This window comes from Vigna radiata, chromosome 2 (assembly GCF_000741045.1).
Source record: "Vigna radiata var. radiata cultivar VC1973A chromosome 2, Vradiata_ver6, whole genome shotgun sequence".
In the NCBI taxonomy this organism is placed as follows: domain Eukaryota; kingdom Viridiplantae; phylum Streptophyta; class Magnoliopsida; order Fabales; family Fabaceae; genus Vigna; species Vigna radiata.
Genome location: NC_028352.1, coordinates 2,767,654 through 2,793,185, shown reverse-complemented (window position 1 = coordinate 2,793,185; position 25,532 = coordinate 2,767,654). Strand labels below are relative to the sequence as shown.

General features: G+C 32.3%; 4 protein-coding genes across 11 annotated transcripts; 3 read left to right on the top strand and 1 right to left on the bottom strand.

Moving 5' to 3' along the window:
* Positions 1-449: 449 nt before the first annotated feature.
* LOC106754146 (SH3 domain-containing protein 2) lies at positions 450-4,088 on the bottom strand. Of its 3 annotated transcripts, XM_022778040.1 has the most exons (11): positions 3,868-4,088; positions 3,077-3,215; positions 2,906-2,975; positions 2,659-2,810; positions 2,074-2,175; positions 1,705-1,905; positions 1,527-1,589; positions 1,363-1,403; positions 1,251-1,275; positions 1,064-1,138; positions 450-738 (listed from the first exon to the last, which is right to left on the bottom strand). In XM_022778040.1, the coding sequence occupies exons 1-11, from the start codon at positions 3,921-3,923 to the stop codon at positions 622-624; spliced, it is 1,041 nt and encodes a 346-aa protein (XP_022633761.1). In that variant the 5' UTR covers positions 3,924-4,088; the 3' UTR covers positions 450-621. The 3 variants fall into 3 exon arrangements, with proteins under 3 accessions (XP_022633761.1, XP_022633758.1, XP_014491617.1); XM_022778037.1 differs by having other exon boundaries at positions 1,251-1,403; positions 3,868-4,085; XM_014636131.2 differs by having other exon boundaries at positions 1,251-1,403; positions 3,077-3,199; positions 3,868-4,083.
* A 1,786-nt stretch (positions 4,089-5,874) lies between these two features.
* Positions 5,875-11,121, top strand: LOC106756383 (subtilisin-like protease SBT3.9). Of its 2 annotated transcripts, XM_014638791.2 has the most exons (12): positions 5,875-6,125; positions 6,213-6,310; positions 6,530-6,627; positions 7,352-7,507; positions 7,591-7,702; positions 7,965-8,508; positions 9,200-9,297; positions 9,397-9,636; positions 9,746-9,860; positions 9,949-10,177; positions 10,470-10,591; positions 10,674-10,848. In XM_014638791.2, exons 1-12 carry the CDS (start codon positions 6,036-6,038, stop codon positions 10,713-10,715), a joined length of 1,944 nt encoding a protein of 647 aa, XP_014494277.1. In that variant the 5' UTR covers positions 5,875-6,035; the 3' UTR covers positions 10,716-10,848. The 2 variants fall into 2 exon arrangements, with proteins under 2 accessions (XP_014494277.1, XP_014494276.1); XM_014638790.2 differs by having other exon boundaries at positions 5,883-6,125; positions 10,470-11,121.
* A 5,410-nt stretch (positions 11,122-16,531) lies between these two features.
* On the top strand, positions 16,532-18,203 carry LOC106754963 (GATA transcription factor 7). Of its 3 annotated transcripts, none has more exons than XM_014637038.2 (3): positions 16,532-16,663; positions 16,789-17,130; positions 17,281-18,203. In XM_014637038.2, the coding sequence occupies exons 2-3, from the start codon at positions 16,801-16,803 to the stop codon at positions 17,866-17,868; spliced, it is 918 nt and encodes a 305-aa protein (XP_014492524.1). In that variant the 5' UTR covers positions 16,532-16,663; positions 16,789-16,800; the 3' UTR covers positions 17,869-18,203. The 3 variants fall into 3 exon arrangements, with proteins under 3 accessions (XP_014492524.1, XP_014492528.1, XP_022633750.1); XM_014637042.2 differs by having other exon boundaries at positions 16,537-16,663; positions 16,774-17,130; XM_022778029.1 differs by lacking the exon at positions 16,532-16,663 and having other exon boundaries at positions 16,689-17,130.
* A 2,061-nt stretch (positions 18,204-20,264) lies between these two features.
* Positions 20,265-23,754, top strand: LOC106777728. 3 transcript variants are annotated; one of them, XM_022778016.1, is made up of 5 exons: positions 20,265-20,682; positions 21,709-21,878; positions 22,356-22,401; positions 22,923-23,007; positions 23,124-23,754. In XM_022778016.1, the coding sequence occupies exons 1-4, from the start codon at positions 20,355-20,357 to the stop codon at positions 22,964-22,966; spliced, it is 588 nt and encodes a 195-aa protein (XP_022633737.1). In that variant the 5' UTR covers positions 20,265-20,354; the 3' UTR covers positions 22,967-23,007; positions 23,124-23,754. The 3 variants fall into 3 exon arrangements, with proteins under 3 accessions (XP_022633737.1, XP_022633741.1, XP_014520944.1); XM_022778020.1 differs by having other exon boundaries at positions 20,269-20,619; XM_014665458.2 differs by having other exon boundaries at positions 20,269-20,682; positions 22,941-23,007.
* Positions 23,755-25,532: the final 1,778 nt, after the last annotated feature.

The following is a 25,532-nucleotide window of genomic DNA, read 5'->3' as shown; positions in this document are numbered from 1 at the left end:
AAGAACTTAGAGACTAAGGAAGTCCTCTAAAAAGAAACCAGGTGACAACTGATCAGATGAAGGAAAAATTAAAAGAAGCCGAAGCTATAGTTGACAAGATTAAGAAGAAGTTAAAGTATTTTAATGTGTTCATAGATAAATCAATGTGAGTCCAAAAACACGGATCCACATTGAATCATTCAAAATCCATTTAAAATATCAATGAACATGATTTTTGATAAATATTCATGTAATTGATTTTATGTTGAAGAAAATATTATAAATCCAAAATTGCTTGACATTTTGTGAATAAAAAATATATATTGAATTTTATCATCAATACTATTATAAATAATTTAAATTCAACATCGCTTTTAACCAAAATAAATTTGATGCATGATCAATATTACAAACAAGATCACCCAAATACACATCGGTTAGCTGAAAGTCGCAAAAACACTTGTATAAAGGAAACAAGCTGAGTGCAATAAAATAGAAGTGGGAAACGAAATATTCACATATAAATTCTACATGATAATCAAACGGGAAAAGTTTCCATCTATATCTCAAATCAATTTGTTTTACATATCAAAACATACATACAAAATTCGCAGGTTAAGAAACCAACTCAACAGGAAAAGCTTAAAACACTTCAGCCACCTTACTTGCAAGAACCCGTTCCCTCCTTTCAATGTAACTAAACGGAAACCAACCTGCCTTGCCTTTGCATTCGCCCTCGGCCCATCCGCTGTTTGTCACCTGTTAAAACCACAGACACCATAATCATATACCAAAGGAAAATCAGGCCTACTTGAAAAACAAGGATTTTGTGAGTCATTAGCACGTGAAGCACAACAGCTTGATTTGGGACACACAAGCCACATCATAAATAGATGACCAAACAATCATTCAGTGGTGAATGGGCAATGACTAAATTGATCATGTTCAGAGTTCATATCAGATTATCAATTCTGTTTTAGTTCCCTCCAAAATATAATGTAATTCAAGAGAAGCGCCCTCTAAAATCAGAGGGAGAAGAGAGGGGAGAGGGTGCGAGATAAACCATCCTTTTGGTTCATCTAACCTTTCGAACAACAATGTAATCACCAACTGATAGATTTAGTTCCACTTCGGATACAGCAGAATACGGAAATAAAACCTGCGAGAAGAGCAAAAGTTAAAAAGGAAAAAAGATGTCACCTCACCTTTCTCAAAATTTAATATCTATAGGTGTTTTCCTGTGTCCTATAGTATAAACAGCTCGTACTAACCTCTCCTAAGAAGTAACCCATGCTATCTGTTATTCCATTATGTGCCTGAGATGCGTAGACACCATTCACTTCTTCATAAGACGGAGGTGGTGGCATGCTGTTATCCAGACTAGGAATAGGAGGGGTTTCAATTCGTCGTTGTTCTGATATCATCTATGATCAAATATACATATAGCATGAAATCATGTATATATTGAAAGAAAATTATCTGTCCGTCAAAAGTAATATTTAGCAATAAATGGTAAAATGACCAAGTATATGAATGAGAATGCTTACCTCCCCCTCAAGCTGATCAAGTATTTGCAGGACTGTTTGATGATAGGCACGCTCTGCTTCAACCTTCATAACAAGAAATAGGATGCGGGATGAATGAGAAGTTATGACTTGTTATTAACCTGATACAGAGTTTCATTAAATGGGCGCATTGCAGAATCATAAGGGCACACTGCAATACCATAGCTATAAGACGCTGAAGAGTTAACCTCTGTTGCTGTGCTTCAACAGCAGCCAATGCTGCAGCTGCTTCCTTCCCCAGTATGGTCATGTTTGTCTTCAGATCTTGCAGCTTTGCTTCAGCTGCGTCTAATTTCATAGAATTCTCAGCACTAGGTGGCATTTCTCTTACTTTTGCCTGACGTTTAGAAACTTCAATAGCCTGTCTAGGTTAAAAAGACAGAGTAATTACACGTCAAAATAGCAAAATAAAATCATTAATGAAACATGTACTGAAACACATGGCAGAGACAACAAAAGCAGGTTGACGAATGAAAGTAGAAGTCCAACAAGTTTTGATAAGTTAAATGAAAGATAAATTCTAGAATACCTGGGCTTCAGCTTCTTGCCGCATTCTGTCATAACGTTGAGCAAGATGCCGTGCATCCTCCAATGGAGCTCCCACCACCATTGCCCTTAAGGGCTCTGCAACCTGGTCAAGAATATGAGGCACCGCTGTAAATAAAGCAAGATTCATGAACTCGATATATGAGTGAAGCTATTAAGTACTATTCATAATGGACTTGGACACAGCTTGCATGTTCCTTTTTGCATTAAAATAGAGTTATATATCTGTAAATCTCAACCATACTCAGTAAACCACTTCATTTAGTGGAAAACCCCAATCATCATTTCTGTGAAGTCAGGTTTGAGCCTTATAAACGTTGCATTTCAAGTACTGCTCAATGAGCTCATTGGACACAGCTTGCATGTTCCTTTTACATTAGATTAAAATAGAGTTATATATCTGTAAATCTCAATCATACTCAGTAAACCAGTTCAGTTAGTGGAAAATCCCAATCATCATTTCTGTGAAGTCAGGTTTGAGCCTATAAACCTAGCATTGCATGTACTGCTCAATGAGCTCATACACCAACATATACACAACAGAGAAACATCAATACATATACAGTACCTGTGTACCAAGAGCTTTTAGTAAGTTTCCACGCTCCTTCTCTGTTTGAGCATGTGCTTGCGCAAAACTTAGTGCAGCTCTACTCAGTGTATTACCACTGGTACATGTATTTTCTGCACCATATTTCCTGCTATCTTCTGACAACTTTGTTCCTGTTACGTGAGATATACGGGAATTCAATAACAATATTTCCTGCAAACTAACAGCAACAGATTTTTATAAAAGCTTCCACACCAATATTACTTGCCTATTTCCACTTGCTTGGATCCGGTAACAATATAACCTTCTACACCACGAACAATATCCCTTTGATAATGCTGAAAACACAATAGAAGAGCTATTATCAGACTAGAGAAGAGATAAATTGACATGAACTATACATGAATAGAAAATAATTGAAATCAAAGAGCCAAGCAACCTTCCCCGCACGAGTCGATATATAGAGTTTCTCAAGTTTCTGGTGCAACTGGAGTTCCACTCCATTGGTAGCCACATTATCTGAACCTCCATAGCCACCACCCCCAAATTGCTTCAGAACAGCCTGAATAGCAATAATTCTGAATTTTAGTTAGCACTTGCTAATTGAGAAAGAAATAAATCAAGCCAAAGGAACAAATCTACATGCAGTTTCAAAGGTAGATTTGTTGCTGTTCTCCAACTATAACTGAAGTTTGATATCCGTAATCTATGCTGGCTTTAATGAAAACCTTTATTTATTATGCAGATTATCCATGTAAAACTACAATTCTACTACTAAATTGCATCTATGTTCTGTTCATTAATGCAATGAAACACAGGCACGCGCGTGGCCTGGTGATTTTGAATTCAGACACTGATATTGATTAGATACTGTTTAAAGCATAATCCTCAAAATTAAAGGAACGGAAATACAGATATGCATACAGGTGATTTCGAAATTCAGCTACCGATTTCACCGCCTTAGCAAGATAAGCTATCGATTTAAAATTCAACTTTAACCTATCGTTTTTTCATTAATTAATTTTCTCAATGCAAGTACGAAATTCGATTAGATCCAATACTAGGCGGCGGCGTGTTTGACGAGAGCAACAACGACAAGGTTATAACGGCGAAGGGAGGAGTAAAACGAGAACTGCATCGGAACATAGCTCATGATAAAAGAAATCTATAGAAACTCTAACAATTTTTAGGGACATATAGGAGAAAGAGAAGGATCTACAATAACGGAACCTGTTGCTGGCGAGCGACTTGTTCTCGAAGCTTGGAGGCTTGCTTTCTGATAGCATCCATTGAATTCAACTTCGCGAAAAATTGAATCTAGCCACGATAATAGTTTCAGCGATTCGGTCTCATAGCACTGCCTCGGCCACCAACAACTTCTTCCAAACTATATCCAGAGCTTTGGATCCTTCCTCCAGAAACTTGTCTCTTTTCAAACAAATTTATTTCTTTTTTTTTTTAATAGAAACAGTTACCATACAATTATCACTCTTTTCTATAATAGTTTGTTGATTCGATCTGAATAATAATAATAAAAAAAATTAATTAAGTATGAAGTGTATAATAAATTTAAATATTTTTAATTGAGTTCCTTTCAATTTTAATATATATATATATATATATATATATATATATGAATATTCAAAACTTTTATAATTTTAATTACATTATAATTTATTTTATATTACAGTCTAAACCATTTGTATTATCACTAAATATATATTAGTTTTTAAAATAATATTATTTAAAAAAAAATAATAAAATATATTTTTATAAATTTTATTTTATTAAATGATTAAATAATTAGAAATAAAAAAAATATAGTTAAAAATGAGAAAAAAATAGTAAAAAAAATCTTAAAAATAAGTTATTTTATTTAATATTTTTTATTATACTCATTGGATATTTATTTTACGTTCATCTAATCAATACATATAATATATATATATATATATATATATATATATATATATATATAGACTTATTTATTAGTGGTATATTTAAAGATAATTTGTTTGTTATTTTTTTTTTCTGATCTTATTAAAATTATAAGCTTTAATAATTTAAAGTTAGAGTAAAAAATAAATTAAGTGAAATAAAACAAAATTTATAACATTAAAATGTGATTTTTCTTGTTATTATACCTTTTAAATGAATTATTAAGTATAATATTTATTTTATTTTTGTCACAAATATAATTATTTAAATAATTAAATATATTTTTAATTCTTAAATTTTAATACAAAATTAAATTTTTTTTTCATTAAAATTTTGATAAATTCTCAAACCTTTGTAATAAATTGATATAGTTATTAAATGACCAATTAATTATAAGTTATAAAAAGATAAAATTAAGAATAAAAAATAAACAGATAAATAGAGAAAATAAATTTTTGAACTATTTATAAATATCAAATGATTAAAAAGTCAATTTTTGAAATACTTGTTAATAAGATAGAGTGAGTAATAAATTAAATTTTTTAGTATTTTATTTTCTTATATTATTATAATAGATAAGAACCTTTTATACTTAATGTGAAACTCTTTATTGTACCATATTTAATATTGTAGAGTTAATCCACGTTGTCACCTAGTTCGAGCTTACTTTGAAAGTTGAAATCTCCACTCTAATGTCATTGCTCTAAATAATTTTCTTTTGAACGTGATGGTTACTTCCAACAACTCCATAACCTAAACTTTTCCAGCTCCTGGATGATGACAAGGAGTTATAAACTGTTACAATAGTTACTATGAATACCATCAACGTTATAGAAGTTACACTCAATCCATTAATACATCATAAAATGCCTGTTAAAAATTCCTTTTCTGGTATAATAATTAGATTCCAAAGTTTTCAGAATTTTGGATGGAAATAACCTCTAGGATTAACACATACACAGAATCTTTGTCGTTGTGATGAACTTTTTATCCAAGAATAAAGTAAAATTCCTTTGAAATATTGAGACTGATATGATACCTGTTCTTTCTCAGCCAGAAAAGTGTTAGGTTCCCTGGTTGGAATCACGTTATGCATATGATAAACAATAAATAATAAAAGGAGTTGACATCACCATCAATTATTCAAGTGTTAGTCAATGCAATAGGACATTGTTGGAATGATAAAGTGTCAATCCAGAAGAAAGATCATTTTCATGGTCCTCAATCCCCGTTTCTATCTCAATTGGTACAAAGATTCCAAGATTAATGATGAAGCCAAAAGCTGAGACTGAGCCCACCATAGAGTAAATGCTGGCAGTGGTGGTGGAGCAGGTTTTCTTAGTGGGTTTCTTTCTTTGACATCTATATACACTATTGCATACACCATCCAAAATCTACTAAGCCAAACTATCACTCAAACAGTGCTATTTTCATAATCTCATTCTTGCTTTCACTCCCTCATGGCTCTTGTTTGGAATTTAGTCATCACTTTCGTAATTCTTGTTCTGCAACAACAATCTTGGGTCCTTGTCACCTTTGCCTCAAGCATTGTAAACTCTGTTCCTCTTCCTTTCTACCTACTATGTTTTGATTTTTCCTACTTATTTGGTTCTCTTTCTTGTTCCTGGCTTTTGCAGGTCCATATTGTGTATATGGGCGACAACAGAATAAAGCAGAGTGAGCAACACTTGGTTGAAGACTCCCACCTTGACATGCTATCTAGTATTCTCGGAAGGTCAATTTCCGGTTAATTCATTGTTGTTGTTTTTCATTGAAAATGTTTCTGTTCCTCTGAAGTTTCAATTTGAGTATACCCTGCCTATTTTGATGCATATAAGATGTTTGGAATTTTCAACATGAGCACACCTACTTTGTTTATTGTTGGACTGAAGAGATGAAACTTCCTTTAAGAAATAAAATTCAGAATCTGACATCTTCCTTTTTATTTTAACAGCAAAGACGCTGCTAGGAAGTCCATCCTGTATAGCTATAGTCATGGCTTTTCTGGATTCGCTGCAGTTTTAAGTCAGCCCCAAGCTAGGCTCATTGCAGGTAATTTCAAGTTGAGTTTATATACAAAGTATGGGTATGTGAAAGCATTGAAAAATACTTTCTACACAAATAAACAAATAAATAGGATCAAAATGAAGGTGTACATTTTGTTGTTTAACCATTATTATCCTTTAAAGGAGACTTGATTAGAAGAGATGAGAACCTTTGTACTCCCTCAAAAAAAAGGGGAAGTGGTCCCCAGATGCGTGACACACAGTACCAACCAAAGCTAGCAATAGTCATGGACTATTACATCATACAGGACTTTTTAGATCCTAGTCAAATTAAGGAAATCATACAGAAAGATTGGAGAAAAAGTTACTATGGAATGCAATGCATTTATAATATATAAGTGGATTCTAACTTCAAGTTTTGTATGTTTAAGTTAGAGTTAAGTTCAGTTCTTTAAAGAAAGTATCAATTCTGACAATTGCAGAAACTACAATCTCTCTTGTTAGCAGAATGTAAAAATTATGCTTGTAAAAAATTACACGTTGGGAAGTAAATACAGGCGTTGTGGCTCCGAATCAAATTGATTGCACTTGTATATGATGAGTGAATGTGGTAGAAATTTGGGTACTGCGGGATTTGTATATGATGAGTTCTTGGTGGAGTATTTGAATGTTTTGTTTTCCTGGAGTGAGAACTTTATCACATCTCAATCAAAGCTCTCCCAAGCAAGTAGTAATAACTTTCTCTCCTTGTCTGCATTATTTACATGCAGATTTCCCAGGGGTTGTCCGTGTAATTCCAAATAAAATTCTCAGTCTTCACACAACAAGAAGTTGGGACTTTTTGAACGTAAAGCAAGAAATAATAACCGGTGCTCTTTCTAGGGGTCAATCTGGAAGAGGAACCATCATCGGCATCATGGACACTGGTTAGTTTGGAATTGTTGCACGCTGTGCATGTTAACATCATAAAATGAGATTGTGATTACTTAATTGATTCTTTATTCTTCAGGTATTTGGCCAGAGTCTGAGAGCTTTAGAGATGAGCACATGGACAATCCTCCTCTTCACTGGCGTGGTATCTGCCAAGGAGGAGAAAATTTTGATCACTCTACTTGTAATAGGTTCATTCAAAATTTATTTCTAGCCATGTAATTTTCTTTAGATATTCAAGTTACAACCACCGATGAACTTTGGTACTCAATAAGCTCCAAAACTCAAACTCAAACTGCTTAATTATAGTTTGTTCTCATATCTCTCGTATCACATGTTTTTAAGACTTTCGAACTGACATGTAAGGTCCAGTAAATTTACGTTTATGTTTTCTACTTTGAACATTTTGGTGGAAAATGTAACCTTAAATGGTATCCTTTCATATGATGGCAGGAAAATTATTGGTGCACGGTGGTACATTAAAGGATACGAAGCTGAAATTGGTAAACTAAATACAAGCGATGGGGTGGAGTACTTGTCTCCTCGAGATGCATCAGGCCATGGCACTCACACATCATCTACTGCAGCTGGTGTTGCAGTGGAAAATGCAAGCTTTATGGGACTAGCTAAAGGGTTGGCAAGAGGTGGTGCTCCATCAGCTTGGTTAGCTGTGTACAAAATTTGTTGGTCTACTGGGGGATGCAGCTCTGCTGATATTCTTGCAGCTTTTGATGATGCAATATTTGATGGGGTTGACATTCTTTCAGCATCTCTTGGATCAGATCCTCCACTTCCTACTTATGTTGAGGATGCACTGGCCATTGGTTCTTTTCATGCGGTTGCTAAAGGAATTTCTGTGGTATGTTCTGGTGGCAATTCTGGTCCATATTCCCAAACTGTCATAAACACTGCACCTTGGATTATTACCGTCGCAGCTAGTACCATAGACAGAGAATTTCCATCTAGGATTATCCTCGGAAACAATCAAACTGTACAGGTACTTCATCTTTCTTGTTATGATGTTTCACCACAAAATTCTTCAAACACTTATTTTTATATTCAAACGAGGGACCAGGAAGTTAATTATTTATTGAGATGAACCTAGCTTAGGATCTTCAGATGACAATGAATCTTCATCTCCTTATGAATACAAGATTAGCATGTCAATTATGAAGCAAGTTACATCCATTCCCATATTTCTGCAAGTCCTTTGTTCAACTAAGCCTCCATTTTGGTCCAAATATTATAAAGATTGTAAGCGTTAGTTACTTGACTCAGTTTAGTCATGGAGTTTATAGAAATTTCATTTTAGTCTCTGACTTTGTTAAATATTATAAAATATCATTCGCTTAATTCCTTTCCCCTATACTTTGACTCAAGTATAATTAAGAAAAAAAGTGGGGGTCTACTACCTTATTGAGATTCCACAAGTTTGTTAGACTGGAGAATGGTCTATTAAACCTGAATATCAGTTTTAGGTGATTTAATTTTGTAGGTAGATTCAAAACACAGACCAAAATAATGTCAATTAAAAGTAAATTTGTAAAGCCCATAAGGGTATTTTATAGATGCAAATGTAGAACTCAAACTGAGAAAATAGACACAAAATGTATGTTAATAATTTGCATCCTTGATAGATTAACCGTTTGCAATGCAGACACGGTACTATACTTTATTTCCTCATATAGGGTCAGAGTTTATATACAGGGAAAGATTTGAGTAAGTTTTATCCAATTGTTTTGGGAGAAGACATAGCAGCATCGGATGCTGACGAAGAAAGCGCAAGGTAAATTTACTTGTTCTTACTTGCTTGGTATCTGCGTGAAACAGTCGTGACTGTGACTGTGAAAGTAGTACCAGTGCGTATCTGTTTATTTTTGTTCAGGGGCTGCAATTCAGGGAGCCTGAATGCCACCTTAGCAAAAGGAAAAGCAATTCTGTGTTTTCAGTCTCGGTCACAGAGGTCAGCCACAGTTGCTATAAGAACAGTTACGGAAGCTGGTGGCTCTGGTCTCATATTTGCTCAGTTTCCCACTAAAGATGTTGATACATCATGGAGTAAACCCTGTGTCCAAGTTGATTTTATCACGGGAACAACTATTCTATCATACATAGAAGCAACTAGGTGAGCACTCTGTAAGTGCAACATGACAACATCTATTTCATGTTTTTGCGTACTAATAGCAAATTAATGAAGTATGGAATATCTTGTAATAAATGCATGTATATTGTAGGAATCCTGTAGTAAAGTTTGGCAAAACAAAAACAGTTGTTGGCCAACAGATATCACCAGAAGTGGCATTCTTCTCTTCGCGAGGACCAAGTTCTTTGTCTCCTTCAGTATTGAAGGTTCTGATCATTCCTTTGTGAATGTCATAAATAGCTAATTTTATTGTGAAAAAGGCACAGTTTTATGTTTATGATGAATGTGGTGCAGCCTGACATTGCTGCTCCTGGGGTTGATATTCTTGCGGCCTGGTCACCTGCTTCTTCTGCTGGGCGTTTGTTATCTGATGCAAAATCAAAAAAGTTGCAGCCTCTTACCTTCAACTTGGAGTCAGGAACTTCCATGGCATGCCCTCACATTTCTGGTATTGTTGCACTTATAAAAACTGTCCATCCTACTTGGAGCCCCGCTGCAATTAAATCTGCCCTTGTCACAACAGGTAAAATGCTCTTGTTATTTGAGAACTGGTTTAAGATTCAAGACAACATTTTTCATGCAGTTTTTTAACTTCTATTGCTGTTTTCTAGTCATGAAAGTTTTACATGGAATATTATAATTAATTAAAACAACCCTAAAGGTCAAGAATAACTCTTTAATTTTGTTCTTTACTCTCTCATCTCACTAGATTGTCTCTTCTCACAGTTCAATATCATACTGGTACGTTTTTTTCACACACATACGCACTTTATCACCTATAACAAAGACCCTATTTTCGTGTGTTTTTTCTGAAGCTTCTCTGAAAAACGAATACGATCAATACATCTGGGCCGAGGGAGCACCACATAAACAAGCTGATCCATTCGACTACGGTGGTGGACATGTTGATCCTAACAAAGTGACAGATCCTGGTCTGGTATACGACATGAAAACCTCAGACTACATTCATTTCCTTTGTTCTATGGACTACAATGACACTGCCATAAGCTCTTTAACAGGATTTCCTACCAAATGCCATAAATCACACAAATATCTCTTAAACATGAACCTCCCTTCTATCGTTATTCCTGAGCTGAAGCAACCCCTCACAGTTTCAAGAACAGTCACTAATGTTGGCCCAGTTCAATCTATCTACACCGCTCGTGTTGAACCTCCAATCGGCGTATCTGTCACAGTTGTGCCATCAACCTTAACATTTGGTCCTAAAAGAAAGAAAATGAAATTCAAGGTAACCTTTTCTTCCAAGCTACGAATTCAAAGCAGATTCTCATTTGGCTACCTTTTCTGGGAAGATGGGTCACATGAAGTCAGAATGCCATTAGCAGTTCGCTCTGTTGTACAAGAATTTTGAGCACAAACGTAATACCACAATTACTACCACTGTCACAAAGTGGTAACAATCATGTGCCATTGTGTTTTCTTGTATGTAGTATTAATAATGGCTCACTTGCGTGGAATCATAGCCAATATTCAGATTTTAAAAATAGACACGCCGTTTCATATACAACAATCGAATTCTGTGTCATAATCTGTAATAATTGCTGTTCCAATTGTGTTAAAATTTCAAAAACAAAAAATTAATGACCAAATCAATATAACATCTGTAAGTATTTCCTCAAATATACATTTTTATATGAAAATTTAGAAGTAAAGGTGTTAAAAAATAATTGTCGTGTTTCCTTATAAAATATATTTCTTTGTTTCTCGTTCTTCTAAAGATTGAAATCTCTTGTGGATACCATTTTGAGTAATTGCTGGATTTTCCATATAATACATAAGTAAAAGTCACATTTAAAATTATTTTATTAAAATAAAATTGTTGGAAAGTATTCACTTATAATTATGAAAATATGATTTCTGTGTGTGAATAAAATTGGGTACGTGGATGGACACGATTGAAAGATACAAATATTCGACGTAGAAGTGTTGGATTTGTAGGTTAAATACAGAGATTTCAAGTGAATTAGTAGCACGTTTTTACTTCTTGTAGTGTTCCTTGATGGCTAGTGTAGCGTCGGCAGAATTTTGAATTTGTGTGAGTTACACGTGAAATAATTAGATAATTCAAACCGAGCAAATTACTCTCACCACACACCATTTCCAAAAAAAAACAATATACAAAAAAATTAATAAATATATACTTTTTTTTAAATTATAAATTGTTTTCATATATCCAATAATGTCCTATACGTGTTTATTAAGAGTTTTAACTTCCAAAACGAATAATTAATAATCACGTTTACAAAATTTTAAAGTACAAAATAGATAAAACCTTGAATGCACGACTACATTAACTTAAGCTCATATTTAGAAACAAATTCGTGCTGTTTATAGAAAGATATTTAATTATTACAAAAAACAAGGATTTAACCAAAAAATATCTTTTACTATTCAAAGTTTTTAATTTCAAATTTATTTTTATAATAGACAGTATTTAGTCTTATAAGTTTTTAAAAGAAAATGTTTTTAGTTTTGATTTAAAACCACTTAAACTTTCAATACGAACAAATATAATAATATTCTTTATAATTTTATTCATGTTTCTTTTATATTAAACTTTTTATAGGTCTTCGTTTAAAAGACACAATATTAGAAAACAAACATTAAATTAAAGAGTATAAAAAATTATGATGAGAAAGAAAAAAACGATAAATAAGTTTATTACCTGATATATATATATATAGGTATTGTTTAAAAAAATAAAAATAAACTAAATTTGTATTCGATTATGTACTGTTCAAAAGTTGTATTTAACTTATTATCTTATATTAGATCATATATTTTCTTACTTGCAAGTTGCATGTTGTTATAAATGAAGTTAAGATACACGGTGAGTAAAAATAAATTACGTCAGTTTTATTTATTTACTTTTACAGAACTGCAAAAGATAATAGAATTTTGCAAATGTGGTTAAAAAATATTGGATGAATATTATATAGTTTTTAGGTTTATTAGGTTCGGAGGTTCCTATATTTGGAGGTTTGTTTCAATTGAATCCTCCAATTTTTGAAATGATCAATTAGGTCCCTAATTTTGTCAATTTGAATCAATAAAAGTCTTTCTGTTAAATGCAGTTAATGTCGTGAAGTTTTTGAACATGTGGCACGCTGACGCTTTCAGGTGGCATCGTTTCAAGTGCATAGGTGGATTATAAAAGGGTAAAATCCCTAAATTAAAAGGGTGTATTTGAAAGTGAAACCCCTAAATTAAAAGGGATTTCACCCTTTTATAATCCACCTATGCACTTGAAACAGTGCCACGTGGAAGCGTTAGCGTGCCTCATGTTCAAAAACTTCACGTTTACTGCATTTAACTTTTATTGATTCAAATTGACAAAATTAAGGACCTAATTGATCACTTTCAAAATTGGAGGACCCAATTGAAACAAACCCCCAAATATAGGGACCTCTGAACCTATTAAACCTAGTTTTTACGTTTAATATCAAGGTATTTAGGAAAAAATATTTTTATTTGTTAAAAAATATAATTTTCAACTTTGAAATATGTATGATTAGTTGTAAAATAAAATAAATTTCAAAAAATTGAAAATATCAAAAGGGAATAAAAGATATACACTATGACAGTGAAAGTTAATAAAATAATAATGCATCTATTGGGCGAAGAATTTTATATACTATTCTGTATCAAGGAATGTAATTAATATTTTGAATTTCACAAAAAAGAAAAATCTTATTTCTTTAATTAACTAATAATGTATTTTTAGTTTTACGTATTAGTTCAATAAATATATTAAGCAGAAAGATCTAACAAAGTTTATTTTGACCTGATTAAATAATATTTTTAAAAAAATATATTTATTAGTACAGGTATTTATTTATATATATATATATATATATATATATATATATATATATATATAACTAAATTTTGGTACGATGTCATCTAAAATATTATTTATTTTAGAGTTTTTCAATAATTTTTCTTAAAACTTTATTATCGACTGCATGATCAGTATCAATATTCTATTATAGGTTTATTGAACGAAAAATAAATATTTAAATTATATTATACCTCAATTTTTAAACAATATAAAAATATTAGGTGTGATAATACCACTATCGTCCTCTAGGGAAATATAAATAAAATAAGTCTTAAAACCGTTTAAAGGATGATTAATTTTGTAAAAGACGAATAATTTAGAGCAACTTTTTTCTCTAAAGAGGTAATCCATCAGCCTCGTTAAGATAAATGGTTTTTACGAGTATTACTTTATGTGATTTTATATTATATTAAATACGAGCTATTCATTTCCAATTTAGTTAATTGATGATGTGACACTTTCGTAGGAACCCGCCTCCTTTAAATTAATTATTCAATTATACATAAGACTCATCATTACATTTTATTACACTTCTATGCTAAAATCATAAAGCAAGGTTACTCCTTTCTTTTACACTTTTGTTTCTTATTAATATTTCGTTTTTACTTTAGGGTTACTTTGTTCTATTTTATATATATATATATATATATATATATATATATATATATTGAAAATTTAAATAAAATGAAACGATTAATCGAATTGAACTTAATCGAGTTAAACGAAACTTAATCGAATCGAATCGAGTTAAGTCGAATAAAACTTAATTAAACTGAACCGAGTCAAGTTAAGATGAGCCAATCAAACTGAATCAAATCAGTTTGAATTGATCCAATTGAACCGAACTAAACTAAGTCGAACCAAACCAAACCAAATAGAACACACTATACTAACTCGTATTAAAACAGGGGAAAAATATTTGCTAGAAATTGTAAAACAAAAATTGTACGAAGAAGTACGCTGACTAAAATAAAAATATTCTAAATTGGATTATATTAGGCTTAAGAGAAAAATAAATATGAGTTTGGTATAGTCTCACATTTCATAAATGCATAACACAAAAAAATTAATATCAGTTTTAATATATTTCATATTTCATCAATCTGGATTTTTTTTCTTCTCACCAAGTTAGTGTTGCAATGTAATTTTGGTGCTAGGACACTAATAGAAGACAAGATGCAAGAATTTTAATGACAATCACAACTTTAAAATCATTCTAAAAAAGTTTAGACAAGTTGAAAGAGATATGTTTTGGATAAAACGTTCAGATTCCTTACTTAAAACACTCAAAGTTATTTTGAAGACTTAATGAACTTCTTAAGTTAATAACTTTACATAATAATCTTGCAATAAAAAATGAATAATAAGAATTAATTACTTGATTTCCGTTTAGACATGTATTTATAAATCCTTTAATGAGTTTATCATTAACTTTAACTCATTAATAGTTAATAATAACTTTCATTATTTTTATTAATTTTTATTCAATGATTATTATTCTCATTAAATGACCATTAATAATTTTTTTTCAGATTAATTATGAATAAATGACTATTCTAGAACAGTAATTCCTTCTTAGATTGTGGACAGCGGTCATTGACTATTGGGATGGTCACACGCACAGTACAAATACAAGCTCAAACATCCCAAGAAACTTTATTTGTCTTGGCTTTATGAATATTCTTAAAATACTAATTTTGTTTGGTTAAAATGAAATTAGTTGAAAAAATAAAATAGAATATTATTTTTAGACATTAATAATTTTAAAACATTACTTATTGATCACCGAGAATAATTATAAAAGGTAGAAAATTATTAATAAATATAATTATTTTTAAAAAATATATAAACTAATATGGAGTCAATTAGTAATTCAACAAATAATTTCCACAAGTCTATAGATTGTTCCTTATATCACGCTGTATTTTCTTTTCAAAACGTTTTTATCAAATTATCACAGATCACTCGAACCAAATCAGACACAATTTTACATATCATATTATAACAAAACCAATCCTCACAAGTGCCTACAAATATTAAATAAGCCATGCCAGAAAATGTACTAACGAATTTCCATGTGCAAAATTAAATTACCTGGTCCCTACTTCAATCTGTGAAATTTTCAAAACAAATAATAATCGTGAAATTTAATGTATGTCTGAATATAAAACAAAAGTAATATATTTTTTATAGATTAATAATTTAATTTGTGTAATTAATTTTGGTCCTACTTGGCATGATTGAAGAATTAGAAAAGAAAATAGCGGGAAAAATAATCCAGAATTTGGCACATCACGAGGCGCGATTAACGCGTTGAAGCAAAGCTTTTGCTAATCTCCATTTCTGTTATTTCTTTTTGCTTTTTCTTATAATAATCATATTTGATAATTTTTTTTTTTAACATTGTAATATCATTTACGTACTATTATATGATTATTTAAAAATATTTCATAATTAATAATAATAATTACAAATATTAATATTCACCTATCACATAATATTATATGTTCATAGGATCATTATCTTTTTCTTTTACACTCATTCTCATTTTTTTTTTTCAAATTTGAACACTCAAAAGTTGTGTTAACGCAACCCACCAGGTTTCTTCATCATGGTATCTTTAGTTTTCGAAAACTTTCAGCGCCAAATTCTGATTAATTTCATCATTTCAATTTTCACTCCCTCACACATAGTCAAACCCACGCTTCATTCATACCCTGCAATGCAATTTGCAAAAATTAATAAAAGTAATAGTCAAAACCGGCATGTGACCTTAACGTTTTGTTCGGTTTTGTTTTGTTTGTAACGTAGAATTGGACCGGGCCAGCCAGTTTCTGGAGATAAGAATTGTAGCATAGTTTTCGAATTTTCACAAAGCCCTCGTAAATAAATAAAAAAAGAGACCAATAATAGTGAAGCCCCACCACCTGACCAAATGTCACGCTCTGAGTGCACAAGTGCATGACCCTCGAGGAAAATTTAGTAGTGCCATATTTAAATAAAAGAAACGCTACTACTCACTTATTATAAGAGACCAAAACAAAAACAAAGAGAGATAAAGATAAACCAATACCTCAGACGCCTGTTTCGCTGAACCAAAGGAAACTCCACTGCACTTTCCTTCCCCTCTCTTTTTTCTCTAAGCAGGTAAAAATTTATTAAATTTATTTAACATGTTAAATTTTCAACAACGTTCGTGTTTGTCACAAAAACATTAATCTAGGACCTGAGATTATATTTTGTCGTCACAATAATAGCTTTGAGGTCTGTAGGAACCAGAAAAAATGGAAGTTGCGGCGGCAGAAGCGCTGAAACCGAGCTTGCGGACAGAGTTCATCTTCCCGCAAGCAATCTGCGACGAGATTTTTTGTTTCAACGCCAACAACATTGTTGTCGGCGAAGATTTCTCCGTCGACGACCTTCTTGACTTTTCCAACGGCGAATTCCAGCTTGGAAAGGATTTCGATGTGTACGAGGAAGAGGAAGACGAGGAAAAAGACAGCACCTCTGGTTCCTCGCAGGAACGGTCCGAAGACGACAGCAATTCCAATTCCACCGGCGCTGGCGGCGTCGGCGACTCGGACTCCGTCTTCGCAGGGGAATTATCAGTTCCTGTGAGTTTTCTATTCTTCGTGTTTTTTTGCTTTTTTTTTTAATTTATATAAAATTTAAAATATAATTAAATTTATTTCGAACAATTTTTTGTTTGTTTGTATTTTGAAGAAACAAAAGGAATAATGCTTCGTTTGGGTTTAATTTTGAAGGCGGATGATGTGGCGGACCTGGAATGGGTTTCTCATTTTGTAGACGATTCTCTCCCTGAGCTTTCTCTTTTGTACCCTGTCCCTTCGGAACAAACAAGGGTATGGGCCGAACCAAAACCTAGACCGGGACGGGCCCAAAACGGTTCGACGATTCCCAGAAGGCCGAGAACCGGAAAGAATAGGAAGCCCAACGCTCGCGTGTGGTCTTTTACGGTGTCGCCGCCGTCTCTGTGTTTTTCGGTGTTGGCTGGCTCCGTTGAGTTTGGCGAGCCGACGGCTAAAAAGCAGAAGAAAAAGGCCGAGGCCCAAATTGGGGCCCAGTTTCAGCGACGGTGCAGCCACTGCCAGGTGCAGAAAACGCCGCAGTGGAGGACCGGTCCACTGGGGCCCAAAACACTCTGTAACGCTTGCGGGGTTCGGTTCAAGTCCGGTCGGCTTTTTCCAGAGTATAGACCGGCCTGTAGCCCAACTTTCTCTGGTGATATTCACTCAAATAGCCATCGTAAGGTGTTGGAGATGAGGCGTAGAAAGGAGATCAGCGAACCGCAAACCGGTTCAGACCGGCCTCAACTGGTCCCAAGCTTTTGAATTTTGCACACCAAACTTGGATACAATTTATTAGGTGTTTTAAATGTTTTTCTTATCAGAATTGAAACTTCCAAGGCAGAAATTTAATTCTGAATGAGCAACAACATTTTTATTAGGACCGTGTCTAAGTTTTGTTTCAATTAGCATTTCCTAGGCTATAGAGTAGATTAGGTCAACGAACCGGTCTGAACCGGTTTGGTATTTGTTCCATAGTGATTAATTAGTGATTTAAATTAGTACTAGTGAAATAGGGAGGTAGCAGACATTAGGAAGGCCTTGATTATTGTATTAATTTTTCTAGCCAAGTTTTAATTAATTAATTCATTAACGAGATATGGTTAAATCCAGAAAAAGAAAAATTAATTAAGAATTTATGAGAACATTGTTCTTGGCCTTATATATATATATATACTTTTGCCAAGTTGAGTTGATATTTTATTTGACTCTCTTTGTAACCCATACTTTGGCTTTTGAATTTTGATAGAATCATTCATGATTTTGAGTTTGTGCATGTATGAATGTATTATAGTGCAGTGAGAAAGAAAGAGAGAGGAAAGGTGGGGCTGAGAGTGATTGAAGCAATAAAGTTGGGTTGGCTTCATTTCAGACCATTCAAACTCTTCTACCCTTCTATTATTACTTTTCATCGTATATACAAAGTACTCACAAATTCTTAATTACTTAAAGAAAAAATTAGTTTAAGTTCAAAAGTTTAATACTCTTTTTATTATGGCTTAATTCTTTTAAGAAATCAATAATTTTTCTCAATTTTAATAAAATATTGATAATTTTTTAAGTGAAAAATAAGAATATAAAATAATCTTAACTTGAATTTTCAAAATAATAGTTAAATAAAAAACCTATTTAAAATATGGGATTAAAGTTAAAAGAGGGAGTAATTGATATTACCTTTTTTAAAAGTTTATTTTACTTTATTATGATTTTTTTAAGATAATCCATTTTTTTCTAATTAATTAATTCATCTTCATTTAAATGCATTTTTTTTATATGAGATAATATTTTATAAGTAGATTGAGGTGAAAAAAAAAATCCTATGAAAAAGATTGAAAGTACTCCATCTTTACCTTTGTGTTTGTGGCTACACGCATCGATGGTGAGTCATGTCCATGTTTAATGGTTAGGAGACATGACTTATACTTTACGAAAAATGGTTTTATTTCCTTTTCCATTTTGAAGATAAATATATTTTTGAAAAATATGTTATTGTCTTAAATAATCTCAGGATAAAAACTGTTAGTACTGTTTTTTTTTTATTAGTTTATTTTGTATAATGTAATAGGAGAATTATTATTAAAAATAATTTTCACAAAATATAATCACCTTTTTATTTTATATCCTTTAAGATTGAAATTTTATGCATGGTAGTCCCTGAGGAAGTTGCCATGAAATCATGATCGTATAACTGTTTAGGTAATTTTTACGTTTTGAAAACCGGTTTCTGTGATTTTTATCACAAGAATACCTTCTTCAAAAAGAACAAAACAAAACCATGACATAACCATAATTTACGCAAATTACTTTTTTTAAGTTGTTAAACGCATATTAAACCTACACGTAAGAAAAAAGCACTTACAATTTATAACCCTTGCCAAAAAGGGTCAAAAAGCACTTATTGATGATTGGTTGATCAACTACCTTTTTTTTTTTTGTTATTGGAGTTTTGTGGGTTGTTAATTATTGCTAGATTTGGCCTCTGATATTATAATTATTATTGTTATTAATTAATTAAAGGTGAAGGGATTTTGGACGAAATACGTTTATAAAGTAATTGAAACTTAGAAGTTACAAAAGTCAAGACTAAGAGAAATTAATTTTTTAAAAGTTAACTAATTGAATTAAATGCGTTTAATGAGAACGGCTAAAGAGATTAGTTGACAAATATATGTAATGATATAGATTGCTATATTTGGTTAGGTGTCTACATAGGTTTGAGTTATGTGTCACTTTCTATTTCCACATTTAAAATTGCTTCTAATCTATTTCCACCTTTAAAATTGCTTCTAATAGCATATGTGAACTTAAAAAATTTGGCATGCTGCCAAGAAATTATGGAAATTTGATGACTTTACACATTTATTATCAACTATTATAAAAAATATACTCCCACCTTATTTTTCTGAAAATAAAATGTAATTTATATTTATGAAAGAAATCAAATTTTTAAAGGATTTGTGGAGTTTGATTTAACTTTTGTTGTAGTCTATTCACTAGAAAATCTTCTATAATAATAACTATTATTATAATAATTGAAATTAAATATGTACTATTCACTAAATAATCCAGTTTGGAATTTGGATTTGCAATAAGATCCAAAAATAGCAAAGTCAAAGCCCAACCCAAAACGCAATGTGGTGTCCTGTATCTATGGCTTTGTTTTATGCGGAATTAGTGTCTTTCCCCTGCTTCCACATTGAAATCAAAAGCAAACATGGAAACTTGACAGAGTAAGAAGATAGAATAATACGATGGCAATCCCAGAAGACGAAGCTGCAGCCTCAGGAGCAGAAAGGGCTCAATCTCAGAATCCCATTCCCAACGGCAACCCAAATCAAAATCCAAATTCAAATCCATATCCAAATCCAAATTCCAATCAAAACCCTAACCCTAACTCGCCTCATTCCACTAAAGGATCCATAGGGAAATCGTGCAAGGGATGCACCTACTACTCATCGACTTATAAAACCAAATCCAAATATCCCACATGCGTGGGCATCTCCAAAACACTCCAGGGTCACTCTCTCTTGGTCTACAATTCATTTTTTTTTGCCAGTTTGGTTCGATTCTTGAAAAAAAGTATATCAGTTAAAATAGAAAGTGCAAGAAATGAAATTCTGTGTGTGGAAGTTTTTAAATCTTGTTACTGAATTCAAACACTGTATTCTGAGCAAATTGAATGTATATATTAATTCAGAGCTATGTTGATATCTATCTAGTGGAGTACCCATTCCTTCACGTAGTTTGATGCATAACAATTTATTCAGGATGGCATTTTATTTATTGTTTTGAATTGAGTTGCAGCTGAATTCTTATTTGCTTGTTGAGGCAGTTAGTTTGTACAGAAATCATTTGAAATTGATTAAGATGACATTTGTTCTCATCCTGTTAGTTGTTACTGAGAAAAATCATCAATAGTAGTCTGTGGCGAGAGAGGGAGCCGGGTTAGCACTTAGCAGACACAAAATCATTTATTGATCAAACAAAAATCATTCAAAACTTGTTTTGTTTCTTTTTCCTTTTTTGTTGCGAATTATTATTCAAAATTTACACATGTACTTGATAATCTTGAAAATTAATATTCTTTGGAATCCTAATGTATAAGTTTTTGGTTGTGGCAATAAGCATGCATATTTTTCAATTAAGAATTTCGCCCCTGTATATTTTATGCAGATTTCCTTTTTTATTATGAACTTTGATGAAAATTTTACTCATGCACTAGATAATCTTGAAACTTAATATTTTTTGGAAGTCTAATAAATGCTGTTTTTGTGTTGTGGCAATAAACATGCAAGTTTTTCTATTAAGATTTCCAATCCTGTAGGTTTAAAATGTTTACTTTGTTTCTCAGTTCTTCAATTTGTCATTTTAGTTAGTCAGTATACTTGTTAGTCATTACTACCATTTTTTCACAGTTAACCTTTATCTAAATTATTCTATTACTACTTGTTAGAACTTTATTTTTTTATATTAGATATTGTAGTTTTTGTTTCTTTTGGATTGGGTTTATTGTCTATAATTTTCTCTGCTCATGAGAGTTTAATATTTGTTTATTATAAGCCTTTTATATTTGTCTATAATCGATGTTCTTGTTCATATAACCAGCACCCCCTTTTATTTTGGGAGAAGCTGATTTGGCAGCTATGAAAGAGGGCTGCAGTCTTGCAAATTTCAAGTATGCCTGTATTGGGTACTCTGTTTACTTAGACGATAAAGACTCTTCAGCTGACTTGCAAGATAAAAAGGCAAAATTGCCCTTATGCTTTGGTCTACAGGTTATATATTTTGATTGCCATTCCATTCTAGTTTATTTAATTTCTAAAAAATGGTTTATGATGGTCCATGAATTTCTTGGGTGTTGGCTCATATTTCTTGTAATATAAAGCAGCATATATCATGCCACAAGCAACGATTTGTTACAGGAGGGAAACAAATAATCAACTTGAGAAGTCGTTAAAGATAAAAGAGAACTGCTAAAACCATAGCATCACTATTAATAGTTATGCAGAGACACTATGTAATTTGGGTCTGCTTGTCTAGTAGGTTTCATTTATTATTTGGGGGAACTCACGTGATTTCCATCCACCCAGTAGTGAAGAGTCTAAAAGTTTGTTGCTAGCAACCTCGCAAATCTCAAGAAAAAATAACAATAAAAAGTGAAAAAGTGAGGATGCAATGGTGCAGCAGTAATCACTTGAACTAAGGACGATAAATGTGGTCTCAGTTTATGATATTGTTAACATATATTTCAGGTTTTCGTGAAACCAAAAGGTGCTGTTGGCCATGATAAAACTGAAGGTATTGAAATTCTTAGTTTTTATTTTATTTTATTTATTTTTATACTCAGTTATTTCTTTCTTTTTCAATCATTCATCATTTCAAACATATTTGGAGAAATTTATTTGATCTTGGAGATGATTAATTTTTGTTTCTTCATTATATCAATGTTAACTTTCCCGAAATGGCAAACATATATACTGTAAGTTCATTGCAAAGTCATAGAAGCAGTTGGACGTCTTATCTGTTGTGTTGAGTACGTTTCCAACATTATCGAGTTGTTCTCAATTACCGAAGTATATTGTAGAAGGAACAATAAGAGAACTAGACCTATGTGCCAGCGTATAACATACAGTCGTTAGTATGACAATTATTACTGGTGGTTATGTACATAGAGAGAAACTGTTTCTTGTTAAAAATGATTTTCATGGTTTTGCTGATTACTTATTTTATTAGTTAAGACTTTTCAGTTATTTTTAGTTAGTTTCATCTCTTTTATTTGTACGTTTTACGTATTGTGCCTTTTCATTTCTGGGATATTGGTCTTGTTTGTCCTGAAGATGAACATGGTACTCTTAAACCTTGAAGATATACCCCTCCAAATCGTACAACTGAGTTCTTCAACAGGCAAGTGGAAGTTTTTAGCATACACGAGTTAACTTTTGTTGTACGTTTTTGCCGGCTAGCTACACCAATACTGAGGATGCAGCTAATTCTAACACCGGAAGATTCTCAATTTGCAGGTTTCAAAGAAATGCAGGCCTGGTGGTATCTTAGGTCAACGAAGGTTACTGTTGTTTTAATTCGTATCGGAAATAAATTCAATTTTGCATACTGGCATCTTAGGTCAATTTTTTTTATACATGTAATTGAATTATAAATAATATTTACACAATGGTCAGTTTCTTTACCACATTCTGACTTTGGTTAAAATATTTTGTTTTCTGTGGCGAGTTGATTTGTGTATAGTTTTGGATTGTGATATAAGGAAGAGTATGTTTTTGGTTCGATAACATGTGGTCTTCCAATGTGGACCCCCAATATTGGTATACTGGTTTGACAGACGCCTATAGTTTTTTTTAATGAATTGATAGTAAAAGTTCAAAGGGATCGATGTGTATGACATGGCATACTTGGTCTTTTTTTCTTTCATTTTTTGGAATCGAATGTTTTATGTCTAAGTTGATGCTTGAATGTCAATGAAACTACTTAATCATCCACTGCAATATTACAAAGTATCGAGATTGAGTTTTTTTTGGAAGATTGCAGAACGTTAAGCACAAGAGAATTTTTGCTGTACGTGGGCAATTTGAAGAAGTAAAATGTACATTTGTATTGATTTTCTATTCAAAAATAGATTATTTTTATAACACTTGTAGTATATGGGGTTAGTGAAGGTAAAAGGTGGATTGGGTAGAGGGAGAAACGGATCGGGGGAGGGAGAAACTGATCGACTAAGCCAAGGAGGTGGGCACAATGTAGTGTGTGGAGTCATTGAGGGTGAAGGATGGATCGGGTAGAGGGAGANGGGGAGGGAGAAACTGATCGACTAAGCCAAGGAGGTGGGCACAATGTAGTGTGTGGAGTCATTGAGGGTGAAGGATGGATCGGGTAGAGGGAGAAACGGATCAGGGGAGGGAGAAACTAATCGACTAAGCCAAGGAGGTGGGCACAATATAATGTGTGGAGTCATCGAGGGTGAAGGGTGGATCGGGTAGAGGGAGAAACGGATCGGGTGGAGGGAGAAACTGGTCGGGAGATGAGAAATGGGAAGCAGTGATATTACGAGTTAGTACACATTAGCAAGCATATTATGGGGGCGATGATTTAGGGAGCAGATGCACGTATCGTAACAGACATGATTATGGGAGCAAAGATCTCGGAGACAGGTGCGACAGTTACGCTTAGTGGCGAGATATCCGGGATCATGGATCTACGGTTACAGACAATGGGCCATCCAAAGGTATGATCAAGGCCTATAAATACAGGAGTGGTTGGTCAGGTAAGAAACTTTTGATCTGATTACTTTCACTTTAAACTTAACGGTGACCTTGCTGACTTGAGTGTTGGAGTGCTAACCTGCAGGTCGCCACCCGTTCAGGTGTTCAAGGAGGGATCGATCGGTTCGAGTTCTGTCTCGGGTCCACATCCGAAACAATACTAAATAAGAAAAAAAAGAAAAGAAAAAGAGCATATTTTGTGTACTACCACAAACAGGGAAATAAAGAACATTTATGTTCTAAGTAGCCGCTCTTCCTTTTGGAATCACTAGCTCATTAACTAATAATATGGAAACATTTATCATGTATACAAATTAATAAAATCACTCCTGCCTGACGCGTGTCTATTAACGATTTTCTTTCTGGACCTGCACAAATTTTGCATCTTGTTTTTTGTGTTTCAATAAATTTTGAAATTTGTTTTGAAGGATTTTTTCTTTAAGAGATTTCAAAATTTGTTAAATTTTTTAACGGATTATTTTTAACAATATTTGTATGTTGTAATTGGAGAATTCGTATTAAAAATAATTTTCACAAAATACAATCACCTTTTTTATTTTATATCCTTTAAGTTTGGAATTTTATGCATGGTAGCCCGACGAAGTTGACATGAAATTATCATCGCATAACTCTTTGGGTAATGTTTACGTTTTTGATTTCGTGATTTTTATCACGAGAATACCTTGGCATAACCACAATTTACACAAATCACTTTTTTTTAAGTTGTTAAACATATATTAAACTTACACGTAAGAAAAAACACTTGCAATTCATAACTCCCAAAAAGGTCAAAAAAGCACTTGCTGATGAATGGTTGAGGAACTACTTTTTTTTTGTTATTGGAGTTTTGTGGGTTGTTGTTATTCCTAGGTTTGGTCTCTGTTTATTATTATTATTATTACTTTTATTACTTTTATTATTATTATTATTATTATTATTATTATTATCAGTATTATTATTATTACTATTACTATTATTATTATTATTATTATTATTACTATTATTATTATTACTATTACTATTATTATTATTATTATTATTATTAGTATTATTATTTTAATTATTAGTGTTATTATTATTACTATTATTATTATTATTATTATTATTACAATTATTATTATTATTCTATTATTCCTCTAATTCTTATTATTA